This window comes from Alternaria ventricosa, assembly GCF_023758065.1.
Source record: "Alternaria ventricosa strain BMP 2768 chromosome Unknown scaffold_15, whole genome shotgun sequence".
NCBI lineage: Eukaryota > Fungi > Ascomycota > Dothideomycetes > Pleosporales > Pleosporaceae > Alternaria > Alternaria ventricosa.
The window spans coordinates 429,956-444,680 of record NW_026055695.1 but is presented as its reverse complement, the minus strand read 5'-3'; the positions used below and the strand labels follow the sequence as shown (position 1 = coordinate 444,680).

The 14,725-nt window shown below is 53.6% G+C and overlaps 3 protein-coding genes across 3 annotated transcripts; 2 read left to right on the top strand and 1 right to left on the bottom strand.

The window, feature by feature from the left end:
- Nucleotides 1-644: 644 nt before the first annotated feature.
- SED2 (Tripeptidyl-peptidase sed2) lies at nt 645-2,533 on the top strand (the record flags this gene model as incomplete). Its single annotated transcript, XM_049345971.1, has 3 exons — nt 645-735; nt 784-1,895; nt 1,955-2,533. The coding sequence occupies 3 exons, from the start codon at nt 645-647 to the stop codon at nt 2,531-2,533; spliced, it is 1,782 nt and encodes a 593-aa protein (XP_049196904.1).
- Nucleotides 2,534-8,103: 5,570 nt separating this feature from the next.
- On the bottom strand, nt 8,104-10,422 carry J4E93_008068 (uncharacterized protein; the record flags this gene model as incomplete). Its single annotated transcript, XM_049345970.1, has 2 exons — nt 8,104-10,280; nt 10,329-10,422. The coding sequence occupies 2 exons, from the start codon at nt 10,420-10,422 to the stop codon at nt 8,104-8,106; spliced, it is 2,271 nt and encodes a 756-aa protein (XP_049196903.1).
- Nucleotides 10,423-13,633: 3,211 nt separating this feature from the next.
- Nucleotides 13,634-14,549, top strand: J4E93_008067 (uncharacterized protein; the record flags this gene model as incomplete). The annotated part of the gene is made up of 2 exons (XM_049345969.1): nt 13,634-13,966; nt 14,094-14,549. The coding sequence occupies 2 exons, from the start codon at nt 13,634-13,636 to the stop codon at nt 14,547-14,549; spliced, it is 789 nt and encodes a 262-aa protein (XP_049196902.1).
- Nucleotides 14,550-14,725: the final 176 nt, after the last annotated feature.

Below are 14,725 nucleotides of genomic sequence, written 5' to 3'. Positions count from 1 at the left end.
CCGATATTTGCGACGATCTCAGTTACGGTTCTTTCCAGGATGCAGGTGGCGGCGAAGATCATAGAAACCCAGATTGCTCGCAATTACCAAACGATCCAGGGAGATCTCGAATGCAGATGACATGCTCTAGAGACCAATACTACGTTGTTACCGGAAGGTGCTCGTATGTGCCTTGCATGAACTGTGGCCGAGGCAGTGGTCCGGTTATAACGCCAACCCAAGTGGGCGGCCCTAGCCCGGTGCTAACGAGCGCGCACAGAACAGGATCCACACGTCACAACCTGTCACAACCACTCAAGTGGGGTCATCGGTCATGTTATCGCAACGCCACGGCCAAAACAAGAAGGAGGTTATCCGGCACACAAGCCTTGTCAAGACCCCCAGTCCGAGGCTTGTCTTTCTTAGCCCCTTGCTTGGGTACTGTCGGTTCCATTCAACGCATCGCGTATGCGCACCACGACATGAGCGACAATCGCAATCTAAACTCCATGGGGTAGGTCGGTAATAACACGACTATCAATCATGCAGGGACTGAGGTCGACCGTGGGTGCGGTATAAAACTACAATGCAGTCCGCTGTTCGTTGTCTCTTCATCCGCATTCGCTTCGGACTACCTTCGCTCAAGGAAACCGGTTGTGGCAAAGATGGCTCCTGTGCTTTCATTCATCGTTGGCTCGTTGTTGGCTGTTAGGGCTTTCGCCGAGCCGTTTGAGAAGCTCTTCGAAGTTCCAGAGGGTGGGTTGTATGTCACGTCAAGCTTGGGTCTGTGCTAACGATCAACAGGATGGAAGCTTCAAGGCCCAGCATCTGATGCACACACGCTCAAGCTCCAGATCGCACTCACGCAAGGCGATACCGCGGGTTTTGAGCAGACCGTCATGGACATCTCCACACCGTCCAACCCAAAGTACGGCCAGCACTATGAGTCGCACGAGGAGATGAAGCGCATGCTTATGCCCAGCGAGGAGACCGTTTCGTCCGTCTCTTCGTGGCTCAAGTCTGCCGGTATCGAGAAGTTCGAGACCGATGCCGACTGGGTGACCTTCAGGACCACTGTCGGTGTTGCCAACGAGCTCCTCGGAACGAAGTTCTCTTGGTTCGTTAGCGAGGAGAGCACACCCCGCAAGGTTCTCCGTACCCTTGAGTACTCTGTCCCTGACGAGATTGCCGACCACATCAACCTCGTCCAGCCGACTACTCGCTTCGCTGCCATCCGTGCGAACCACGAGACTGAGCGTGAGATCTTCGGTATCCAGCTCGCTTCTTCCCCCAACATCACTGTCAACTGCGATGCTTCCATCACTCCCCAGTGCCTGAAGCAGCTCTACAAGATCGACTACACTCCCGACCCCAAGAGTGGTAGCAAGGCAGCGTTCGCTTCCTACCTCGAGGAGTACGCTCGCTACAGCGACCTGGCCCTCTTCGAGAAGAACATCCTTCCCGAGGCCGTTGGCCAGAACTTCTCCGTCGTCCAGTTCAACGGTGGTCTGAACGACCAGAACTCCAGCGACGACAGTGGCGAGGCCAACTTGGACTTGCAGTACATGCTCGGTCTTGCCCAGCCCCTGCCCGTCACCGAGTACAGCACCGGCGGCCGTGGCCCATGGGTCGCTGATCTCGACCAGCCTGACGAGGCCGACAGCGCCAACGAGCCCTACCTCGAGTTCCTCCAGAGCGTGCTCAAGCTCAAGCAGAAGGACCTTCCCCAGGTCATCTCCACTTCCTACGGTGAGAACGAGCAGAGCGTGCCCAAGTCATACGCTCTCAGCGTCTGCAACCTCTTCGCCCAGCTTGGTAGCCGTGGTGTCTCCGTCATCTTCTCCTCCGGTGACTCTGGTACTGGCTCTGCCTGCCTTTCTAACGACGGCAAGAACACGACCAAGTTCCAGCCCCAGGTAAGTTCTGACTGTACGAAGTGCATGTGAGACATATACTTACTTCGTAACCTCTGTAGTACCCTGCTGCCTGCCCATTCGTCACCTCCGTTGGCTCAACCCGCTACCTTAACGAGACTGCTACTTTCTTCTCTTCCGGCGGTTTCTCCGACTACTGGAAGCGTCCCTCGTACCAAGACGATGCCGTAAAGGCATACTTCCACCAGCTCGGCCAGAAGAACAAGCCCTACTTCAACCGTCACGGACGTGGATTCCCCGACGTCAGCGCTCAGGGCTTTGGCTACCGCGTCTACGACAAGGGTTCTCTCAAGGGCTACCAAGGAACCTCCTGCTCAGCCCCCGCCTTCGGTGGTATCGTCGCTCTTCTCAACGACGCCCGCCTTCGCGCCAAGAAGCCCGCTCTGGGTTTCTTGAACCCCCTGCTGTACTCTAACCCTGATGCGCTCAACGATATTGTTCTTGGTGGTAGCACTGGATGCGATGGCCATGCCCGCTTCAACGGCAAGCCCAACGGCAGCCCGGTTATCCCGTATGCTAGCTGGAACGCTACTGCGGGATGGGACCCGGTTTCTGGTCTCGGCACACCCAACTTCCCGAAGCTGCTTAAGGCTGCTATGCCCGCTAGGTATAAGGCTTAGATGAGCGAAAGAGATGTTTTGGAGAGTGTGCGATATGAATAGATTCGAATAACCTAAAATCGAAGCATTGAAGAACAACTACATTGACCAATCTTGAAGAACCGAGTGATGGACTGATAATGTGAGCTCCTCGTCCTGTCATGATGAAGACATCGGCAAACCCTTTCATGCAGGGTTCCAGATTACCCCAACTCTGCTGCTACTGTACGGCACACCTTCAGATCTGCAGGACCGTTCGTTCATCGTATCGGTGTTCTCGTGGAGGCATGCTGCACGCGTAAGCCTGGAGAGGGCGGGTGTGGTTACATAAGCGGAGCACGAGCCATCTCAGCCGCCGGATGACGTAGAAGCTTCGAGAAACATCGCGAAGCTTCACGCGTCTTCCTGACAAACCTCGAAGCATCACCAATCGTCGCGCGTCGTCCACACTGTTCCAGCATCGTCCTCGTCTTACGGAATCTGCATTGCTCATCACCGCGCACGCAATCGACTGCTGCCTGCGACGCCTCCACAATGGCTATAAATCCATGTCTTCCCGCTCTCCAAGAGCCCATCATCAATTCGAAAGACAAACACATCTACAGATCTACGATCTACAGCTACTCTTGAGCTTCACTACTCTACTACTCTATTCTCTCCATCGACCAACAAGCCTCGCTCCTCGGCCCAAGTACCCCAGCAATGGCGTTCATCCTCACTCCACGAATGGCACCCGCCTACGAGGCACAGCAGTGCAACCCCTTCGGCTTCTGCGCTCCGGTATCACGACCCGCCCGCGGCTACCGCGTCTCTCGTCCTCAGCCTCGCCGCCCACAATACTCGCCCTACAACAACTTCTTCAGCCAGGTCGATGAGCTCCTGAGCGAGATCGACCGCGAAGCACAACGCGAGGCTCAGCGTAAGGCTCAGATTGAGGCCCACCGAGAGGCACTACGCGAAGCGTACCGCCAGCGACAGCTACAGCGCAAGCGCGCGCTTCGAGCCGACTTCCAAGTCAACCAGATCGAGCAGGGATGGCAGGTCGATGGGGATATCCAGGGCTTCGAGCAGGACAACATCAACATTGAGATCATCGACGAGCACACACTGAGGATCGCTGGAAACACCCAGTGGCAGTCGGAGAAGTCGCAAGCTCAGCCACAACAACCTCAGATCGAAGCCCAGCCCACACCCGCTCCCCAGGACAAGCAACCCACCGTCACACACTCGGAACCAGAAGTCGAGACCACCACTGAGACGGAGGCACCTACCACTCGCGCCGCTACACCTGACAGCGACACCTCATCACATAAGTCATACCAGCCCACTGTCGAGGACGACTTCGAAGACCTCGCCGCTGACTTCCCATCTTCGCGGCCATCATCTCCCACCGAGCCACGCGAACCCAAGGGCAAGGAGAAGGCCGTCGATGAGCCTAAGAACACCGAGACCGCTGTGGTAACCCAGCCACAACCCGAGGTACCGGTCCAGCAACCTCAGCAACAACCCCAAGAGCAGCCTCAGCAACAAGAACGCGTCCACGGATCCTTCGAGCGCACTTTCAGGTTCCCAGAACGCATCGATGTCGCGAATGTGAGCGCTAGCTTCAAGGACGGTGCGCTCAAGGTGACTGTGCCTAGGGCGCAGGTGATGCAGGTTAGGAGGATTGCTATCTTATAAGTGGAGGAGATGGTATGAGTGAGGAGCAGTAATGGCATATATTGGCATGATCGCAAGGGTTGAAGATATGGATAGCATATGCAAGGAATAGGAACGGTTTTGAGATACTCGCACACGATGGTTAGACATCGGTTATGAATCAATGATTGTTTAATCCAAACTTCTCTCCCATATCTCTCATCCTTCTTCTGTTGTACACTCGTGCCTTTGACTTCATCCGCCACCCCCCTTCATCCCAGCCTCCCGTTGTGCATGTTGAACTGTCCTACAACATCAAAGCAACAATCCCCAAAGCAGCAACCACAACACCTCCAGCTTCTCCAGCGCCGATAGAAACAGCTCCGCCCGTGGCAGTGGATGTTGCCTGCGTCTCTGTGCCGGTGGTCTTCGCCTCGGTCTTGGTGGACTCGGATGATGCTGACGCTGACATGGATGATGCCATGGAAGAGGCGATGGATGCGGCGGCGGAGGTTGCGGAGGCGACGGGGTTGCTGGGGGTGGGGTGTTAGTGATGGTTCAGTATGTTCAGAGCATGAGGAAGGATGTTGGCAGTGTGTTGTTACTCCCAGAGCTGATGGAAGAGGTTGATGGTGGTATGTGGCATGTAGAGTTACTTACGATTCCGCTGCGAAAGCCAGACTGGCCAGGGCGGGGAGGATGAGGGTTGAGAAACGCATGATGTCGAGTGGGCTTTTAGGTCTTGGTATCGTGATGTTGCGGGTCTGGCTGTGATTTCTTGGGATCGGTGTGTTTGTAGGTAAGCAAGAAGAAAGAGACATCCACATTTAAAGCCAAGTCACGGCTTTATGTACTCTACATTCTTCACTATAACATTGCACAAAACCCCTGAGTTTGTGTGATACACCATCTAATCCACGAAACTGTGATACCATACACGACCACTAGCATTTAGTGCGTATACCCTTTGATGTACCCAAGTAGGATTGCCTCGAGGCTCATAGGTACGTATCGGGGTACCAATTCCTGTAGCCGTCTTGGCAGTATCCATCAAGTCGTACGAGAGCTACTGTGATGGGGCAGGTATATGAAGCTTCGCAAGCTTTGTGGCGGGTGATACCATGGAGCCGGGTGTAAATGGATTTGTCCTACAAGGTGCGGATGGTATACGCGTTTTGGGTTGTTGGTACAAAGCTTGATACAATGGCTCGATATCGTTTATACAATGTAGCAGTTCGTGATATCTTCTCGAGGAGCGATGTTGATAAATTGAGGGGGGGTTTTGGGTGTCGGCTGCTAGATTAGATGATGCTAGCGTGTATTGGGACTAGCGCGGGTATTTTCTCGCTCTTCGCCATCTTGCAGGAGCCCGATGCCATCGCTCTCCACCTCTCTCTCACGAAACAACCGATGCTCTTCCCCGCAATGGTTGTTGAATCTCTTGTCAAAATGATCCTCAACATGCATCTTGTCATGAGTGTTTTGGCTCACGACGCCTTCCGCTTACGAAGCGACCTAGTATTAGGCCACCCGGCCTGCAGGGCTGAGCGATAGGGGCAGAGACAGACATGTCATCCATTCAACCTCGGCCCATCAGCCTCGCACTTGATGCCATTTCTTGTACTACTGAACAGGTATCTTCCCTTGGCGACACAAACCCATACCTGGCCATGGTCGACTCAGCAATCTACCCCCATGAACTGACAGGACGTACGATCCGCCTGCTCACTGTCGAACTGGACGAACCATCGGCCCCGCTACGATGCAAATTATCGGAAACATGTCTGGACACGAACCCAACCCCTTATCTCGCTCTATCATACTGCTGGGGCCCTAATCAAAATCCCGTTCAGATAACATGCAACTCCCATCCTCTCCAAGTAACACCAAACCTCCATTCCGCCTTACGCGAGTACCGCCGCAGAGGAGCTCAAGCACATCTCTGGGTTGATGCAATATGCATCAACCAATTCAACACCTCAGAACGGACGTCTCAGGTCCGCATGATGGACAGGATCTACACCGAAGCGGGGTGTGTGATCGTGTGGTTGGGCGAAGCGCAAGCGACCGATGAGCAGGCGCTGGAGTTCCTGAGAGGGATCCATAGATACGCTGAAGACGGGGATCTAGATGAGCACGATAATCTTGACAGGGATGCATATTTAGTGGCACAGAAATGTTTCGACGCATTGGCTGAATTCCTTCTACGACCGTGGTTTAGCCGTATATGGATGTATGTATTACATAAGCTTTTTCGAGCCTGCAATGGTCTCAAGTCTTACTGACGTCTCCGCAGTGTTCAGGAGCTTTTGCTCGCCCGCCATGTGTCAATCTGGTGTGGTCCCACTACGGCGGATGAAGATTTCCCGGTCCTCGAAGCAATCGCGCAATGGTCGCACATGACAAATTATGTGTATAGAACCCAAGTTTCTATGAAGCCAATCGAAGACAAAGATGAGCGACGGGCAGCCAGTTTTAGGCTGTCATGCGCAAGTGTTTTGTTCTGGATGAAAAACGCACGTGAGAATGCAGAGAGTGGTACCCTGTACCTTCTCATGAATACTCGCTGGTTTGATGCGGCGGATCGGCGAGACAAGGTGTTTGCGCTAGTGAGTCTAACAAGCGACATCGACGAGAGCTTTGTGGACTACTCCAAAAGTTACGGGGACGTGATGAGGGACTTGAATCTCATGCTCCTAGAAGGCAGGATCGAGCCCACCATGGGTAGTGTTTTGGATGTCTGGTCTTTAATCACACGAGACGAAGACGACGAAATCGCAGAGCCAAGCTGGGTGGTTGATGTTTTTAGGCCACAGAACTTCCAGTCCACGTATACGTCTATGATGACGTTTTATCCCTCAAGAGAGCCGCACATTGAACGAAAGCCAGAGCTTCAGTTGTCGAAGGAATGCGGGAAGGAGGTGAGATTCACTTAAGATGCAAGCATCTCCCTGACTGACCTATCCAATAGTTTCTCCGTATCCGCGGTGCTGTTTTCGACACGATCACCCACACGGCTCCGTTCCCGACGTTGTTGCGCGAAGTCGAGACACGGCAACCCGGCGCCGACGACCTACAAAACATAGCTGCTTATACCGCCTGGGTTGTGCGTGTGAAAGCACTACTGAAAACGCAACGACTAGACATCCTTGATGATGACGGCATCTACCAACCTACCGGCGATTCCAATTACGATGCGTTCTGGCGCACCCTATGCTGCAATCGCACATATACAAACGGATCTGAACCCCCTGATGATCAGGATTACGGCATTCAACCTTTTATCGCCCATCTTATGCTCCGAAACTTCACACTCAAGAACCAACGTAAATTGGCGGGCTGGGTCTTGGGCATCGCTGCAGCGTTCTCTCCAGCTTTGGCATACTGCTTCCGGAGGAAGAACAGGTTCTTGCGATACGCTATCCCGCTCGCTGCTCCTCTCCTTGGTATTTTGTGCAACGCCACTTGGATGTCGATGTGGCGTCGTCACTGCGATCGCATACAAGCCGGTGCAAAGGAATTTGAGAATATGCATATCACGAGTATGCAGGGAAGGCAGTTTAGTGTTACAAAAATGGGATTGATGGGATTGATACCGGTTGCGGCAAGGGTAGGGGATAGTGTTGGCTTCTTCGCAGGTTGCAGAATACCGTATGTGCTAAGAAGACGTGGTGAAGGGTACGCTCTCGTCGGTGATTCGTATCTGCATGGAGTTATGAATGGAGAGGGAGAGCTGAAGGAGACGGAAATGTTAAGGATAGTGTGAGGTGGCTTTCGCACGGACGACGCAGGTTGGAGGGTCACGGTGGAGATAAGCGCAGAATAGCTCGAAATGTGATTACATTACATTACATTACTTGATTATATATGAGATACTGGGTTTCAGTGTGTGGTAGGATGTTGAAAAGGGAAGATGAAGCTCGAAGGAGCAGTCGACGATTGAGGTAAGTCAATTAGACCTCAGAGCACACGTGCCACTCCCATCTAGTCTTCTTGCAGCAGTCGACGCGATCGAAGTCCTTGGCCGAGACGCTACCGGCGCCAGTAGTGTCGAAAGTAATCTCCTGGCCTTCGTGGACGTTGGTGGATCCCGGCTGGGCGAAAACGACGTTCTTGTCAGGTCCAGCGACGGAAATGGTACGCCTGGGGGTAACCTGGCCCCAAGTATCGTAGATCTTGCTGGTGAGGATACCGGGCTTAGCCTCGTCGAAGCTGGCAGTGATATGGAAGCGCTCATGGCCCCAGTAGTAAGAGCCGGTGAACCACGAGAAATGGATCTTGCGAGAGCCCATGTCACCGTCGACACGGTAGAAGAGACCTTGATTCCAACCCGGGCCGTAGACGTACAGTTCGTCGGCGAAAGCATTGAACTGGTAGGAACCTACGCTGATGACACCCCTGACGCTGATGGCAATCTGAGTGGTTGATGTTTCGAAGACCTTGACCGGGAAAGGCAGGTTGAGGGTGAATTGCTGTTGCCAGTAGCGGCCGTCGGAAGGTCCGGGTACCATGGGCACACCTTCCGATGGGTCACCACCTACGATCTTAGTGTACGAAGGAGCTGTTGGTCTCGGCACGGGAATGGTGCAAGTGCTTTGGACGACGACGACCGTTTGGAAGTTCTTGGTCTCAGTCGCCAAGGGGGTCGCGGCAGTTGTGGTGATTGTTTGGGTCGTAGTGGAAGTGCCGGTGGCAACCTGAGAGCAAGCCGCGGAGATCTTGCCAGTGGGCCAGGCTGCGATGGAGGCAGGAATCGTGAGATCACGCTTCTCGACTGCCCTGTTGAGCTCCGCTGCCATGGTTTCGTTGAGCTTCGGGATGCTTGCGTCATCCTCGTGCGAGAGAGTCTTGACGTCCACGATGGCGATCTCGTAAGGGTCGACAACGACGTCGTTGGTCACTTCGGTGCTGTTATCCGCACGTCTGGCGTGTCTTCCGTTGAACTTGGCTGCAGTAACGATGGCGACTCCAGAGGTGGAGGTGCTCGTAACTGTCCTTGTGATGGTAGCAGTCTGGGGAGCTGGTGTAATGATTGCGGTTGTGGTTGCGGTTGTAGTCGGCTGGGCGTAGCCGATGTAGCTGCTGCAGAACTCGTCGCCGCTTGACTTGAGATAAGAAATGTCGCTGGGGCAGACGGGTACACCATCATCGCTCTCATCCGTGAAACCAAAGCTGTACTGAATAGTGTAGTGATCGTCGCCACGGTATTGTCCATCGTTCGTGGCGAAGGAAGCATCCCACTCTTGAGTGTACATGGAGCAGTACTGACCCTGAGAAACACCGTTCTTGAGCAGAATGTAGGTGTTGAAGTAGCGGCACAACTGCGGCTTGCCATCAGCAGGTGGGTGTTCAGTTGCCCATTTGTTCTGCTCCTTGCAGGCAGCTGCACAGAGCTTGGCATCGAATGCGGGCTGAACGAAGAGCTTGTAGCCCATGTACGACCCTTGCTTGTTGCAGTCGAGAGGCGAGTTGATTGCACTGTTCTTGAGCTCGACCTGCTTGTAGCCCTCAGCAGACTGTGTTGTGAGAGACGAGTAGCCGTTGCTTCCAGCGATGGCGACTTCAAACTGTTCTCGCCACTGTCCGTTGTTGTTGGCAGTGTCGGTGTAGACTGGTCCGCCCCAGAACGAGCACTTGATGTTGGCAACAGCTTCAGGGTCTCGGCATTCAGGTCCTGGGTTTGCCGAAGGGTCGCGCTCAACATAGATGTTGAAGCCGAGACATCCATCCTTGGAGTTACACTCAGTCGCGCAGTGAGAGGGGTCGTAGGTCTCGACTACCTTGTAGCCAAGGTATCCGTAGGCACTGCTGGCACCCTGCAAGTTGGTGAAGGTGCTGAAGTATCCAGAGGGGGTGGAAGCACCCTTCGCTACAGAGGCAATCTTGGAGTCGGCGCGGAACTTGCTAGCAGACGACAGGTCGAAGCCATAAGTGTTGGGGTTGCTGGGTTCAGGGTCGCAGGCCCCACGCCTCAGATGCTTCTTGACCTCCGGTACGGCCGAAGGCTCAGACACAGGCTTGACATCGAGAGGATCAGCGACGACCTCGGAGACGACATCCGCAATAGCCTCAGTTACTTCGAAAGGAACTGCTTGTTCCCTCAAGCCGGGAATGATGTTGATGACTGGGTCTATCTCTAGTTAGTATGATACCAGTCTTTCATCGGAAGAGATCATACCAGGCGTAGCATCAACTCCAGCGAAGTCGATGTCTTGAGCTCCGACCACGGCGAAGGCCGCAACGGCAGAGAAAACGTATGAATACCTCATCATTAAAGATAGTGGGTTGCTCGAGCGTAAAGAGTGACTGAGCGGGTGGATGAATGAGTGAAGAGGCTGTTGTTGCTGCTGGCTATACTTCCTGTGCCTTTACGGATCTTTATATGTTCATGATGAGGCTTTGCAAGAGTTCGTCCTGACTACGAACCAAACAGATTTACGCCATGCAGGACGGAGTCGCCGCAGCTGAAGCATACAAACATCATGGCTTTCTCGAGGCGTAGCTGAGTGAATCGAGCGAAATCGTGCCACATATCGAAATAGGCTGCTCGAGTACCACAAGAAGGTAAGTCCTGACGAGCCACTTGACTCGTTCAGTCCCAACCTCGCGTAGTTTTGGTGGTTCTCAAGCCACACATCGAGAAACATACCACTTCTGCTGCCGACGTTGAGGGGCGCCCTTGAGTTTTCGATCTAGCCCTGCATCTTGCAGAGCCTCGTAGTCCAGAACATGCACGTGGAGTGCCGTGCGCGCTGCAGGCTCGTGGGGGATGTGAAGATGGAGGCTCGCGTGCGAGCGAGACCCGCTATGCCCCTGTCGCGGGAGGGACTAGCGTCACCTTGGCACATCGTCTTGGCACATGGCAGCAATTCTCGTCGAGGCCGAACATCAAAACAATACCCGCAAAGAACAAAGACTTCTCAGTCGACAGCGAAAGACAACCGATCGTCCCTTGCAATTGACGCCGTTCAGTAGAACCGTCTAACAAGTGCACTGACGGCACCAGCATGGGCAGCATACACTCATTTAGGGTGCAACTCCGCGAAGGTGCAGCTAATTGACACTCAATCATGAAGTCTACTTTAGCTTCAACAGAAGCAATGGTACTATTTCGTATCCGACAGCTTTAGCTCTTGGCGTGATCTCCACGTACCCAAATCGATATCCGGCGGCGGCTCGCTAACCATCGTGGAAATTTGCCCCTGCCTCAAAGTTCCGTAGCTTGCGCAGGGTTCGGAAGTTCCTCCATCTCCTTATCTTCCCACCCAACAACTCGTCAACAAACCTGGGGAGTCGCTCTACTGCCCTGCTCTTTACTCTGGAGATCATTGCGACCTTGGAAATACCTTCTCACCCATACGAACTTTCAGAAGGTTCCGGTGGTCCCGCTGCGCTCGACTGAAGTGAGCGTGCGCCCTCACAAGCGATCAAGACCAGCCAGTCTGGAGTGAGCAGCTGTGTGAATGCGACGCCTGCTCATCACATACTGCTCGCGCTTCTTCCAGGCCACTGTCTGATATCTGGGCGTTGTTGAATCGTACGTCGCGATCCGCATCAAGACCGGCACGCCCATAGCATCCTCCCGAGGTTGACTGGCGACAAGATGGAAAGCCTGGTCGCCCTAAGTAGCCTACGAAGTTCTCGCATCGCATCGCATCGCTCATATATGGCCTTTTCGAAAGTGTCATTCGTGTGTCCTGTTTCGGCGATCTTCGAGTGAAACGGCGCGCTAGAGCTAAAACTTCGGCCCGAGCACATCATAGCTGTTACAGAGACTCTGAAACTACTCATCAAAGACAGGGCGATACTAAGAAAGCCATCAGCGCCTCGCATGTTCTGCATCAGGCCATTGAATGCGCATTGTGGCGGAGATGTCAACGTCTCGCCACAAGCTCACACTTTGTCTGAATCGTCACGGATAGCGGCACCACTAGCAAGCATGCGCGGTGTGCTCAAGGCCGCGCAGTCTTTTCTTCAAGCACGACACTGATCGTAGGGAGCCTCCTACTATCGGAATATTTCCATCGGCAACTGGCCAACTCAAAATTTACAGACTTCCTGTACGCGCTCAGACGACCTCTGGTAGCGCAAACGCACGACATGAAAGAGCTTTCTCACTATTGAATGCCGGCGATTTATCAAAATTACCTGGGGTAAATCCCAATAAACGTCAGCTTACCTATACACTAGTTGATAGTCGCTGTACTGTAAAGGAGGTACTGTTCACCCAGGGAATGTCATTTTACGTTTGGCTGTGGGCGGGTGATCAGCCTAAGCGTACAACGCCAGTCCTGTGCACCGGAACCAAACTTTCGTAAGACCAGGATTGGCCTGAGGCACGTCGCACACCAACGCAACTGGATAACACATGTGGAAATAGGTCGGTAGTACAAAGTTTTGCGATTCCAACAACTGACCTCACGCAGGCGATCGACGCGGTTGGCGCATCAAAAGCTCTACACCTTCATGGAGGGAGGTGCAGTGTTGCAATCTCTCCCAGGATTCTGGAATCACTTGCCACGCGTCGCCATCAAGCGCGTCCACAGGAGCAACGTGTATACGACCTCCGCGGACTGAAGCTTCGTGTTTCGCGGCGAATCCTCCGTCATACCTGCGCACTGCAGCATTCCACTCCACGCTTGTGCACCCAACACTGGAATCTTGACAAGCATCTTTGCGCAACTATCGCTTTGACATTGATTAACATCTTCTCCTGAAGCCGCCACTAGGGGGCGAAGCACGCGTCTGGATAGTACTATGGAGCGACCAACGTTTCGAACGACCTGTCAAAACATTGGCCGTGCCTGACTACTGGCTCCACGCTTGGCAACGCTCGAACTTCAATGCACACCATCTTCGCAGGAATCGCATTCATTCTTCTCAAACCGACAGTGAGGCTATTGACGCGTGGTGAGATGGCATTCCTGTGTTATGGATGGCTCCCAATGCACGACGCATTGCCTACTGCTGCACCACGTCGAGTCCAGTAGCGCTCGGAAGAGGTGATTCATCCTGACGACGAAGACAACCCTCATCACTTTTGAGTTGCTGTGGCGCGTAGTCAGACGACCCTCGTGATGTTTCTCGGTTCTAGCTCCATCGTGCTTTGACTCTTCAATCTCGCTACAACCGGCACACCAGTCGGAACGCACATCCCACTAATGCATCAGCGCTTCCTGGCCTGGCGCGGTGCATGGATCCCAACTCCAACAACAGGCTCGTGCTGATCCAAGCAGACAACGTTCAGCCCAGGAGGACGGAACCATGATCTCTCTCAGGTGGGCACGGGAGCACGGGTCGCACAGGCGAATATGAAAATCGGGAGTGCCCACCTTACTCCTCCCATTTCAGTGATCAGATATAATGGCTTTCGAAAAGCACGTCGTTTCTTACAAACAGAGATCATCTCTTGCCATCGTGCTTTCACCTCCCATTCCTTTGAGGCCCTTCTCTTCTATCACTGCTGTTAGTCACCCATACGCCATGTTCGACCACGACAAAGAGAAAGACTCCGGTCTGCCTTTCCATGAGCCTTCCACAGCACCTCCCTCGGAAGACCGAAGAAAGCATCACTTCCTACGGACTGAGGCCACGGCCTTCTTGGGAGAGCTTATTGGCACATTCATGTTCCTTTCTTTGGCCTTCACTGGTACTCAGATCGCCCTTAACGCTGCCGGCACCAACGACTTGACCGCAAGCTCGAATCCCATACCGGATGTGGGAAAGCTCTTGTACATCGCCTTCGCCTTTGGTATCTCTCTAGCCATCAACGTCGCCATATTCGCCGACATCAGTGGCGGTAAATTCAACCCAGCAGTAAGTTTAGCCACGCGACTTGTGTTCGTATGACCCCGGCACTTGGGTAACACCATATGCAACATCGGGAACACATACATCCATCATACACGTGCAGTGTAACAGACGCTAACCTACTTCTCCACAGGTTACTGCCGCCTTATGGCTCACACGAAAGATCCACTGGCACCGCGCACTCCAAACCATCATAGCGCAAATGATCGCCGCGATAGCCGCAGCAGGCTTCGTCTCCGGTCTACTGCCTGGCGAGCTCACCATCGACACCAAGCTCGACGCATCGATCTCAGTAACACGAGGTCTTTTCCTGGAAGCTTTCGTCACCGCGCAACTGGTTCTCAGCATCCTCATGCTGGAAGCCGGGTCAGCGAAACCAATGTACATCGGAATGTCGCTATTCATCGCCGAGATATGCAGTGTCTACTTCACCGGTGGCAGCTTGAACCCAGCACGCAGTTTTGGTCCCGCGGTCGTCGTTGGTTTTACCAGCTACCACTGGATATACTGGCTAGGACCGATGTTGGGCGCAGCGGTAGCGAGTGGAGCTTATGCACTCATCAACTTTGTACGGCGGGAGCAAATATAACACATCGCAGCAGGACGACGTAATGAACAAATTATCTTTCTCTTTGTTGGCTGGTACAGCAGTTTTGGGGTCGATGCAAGTCATCGGGTTTTGAGTCCCACAGGTGGGACGGACTTTGCGGGCACAGCTTGCTCTCTCCTTTGTCACTTGACTTCTTGGACTATTCTCTAGCCGAC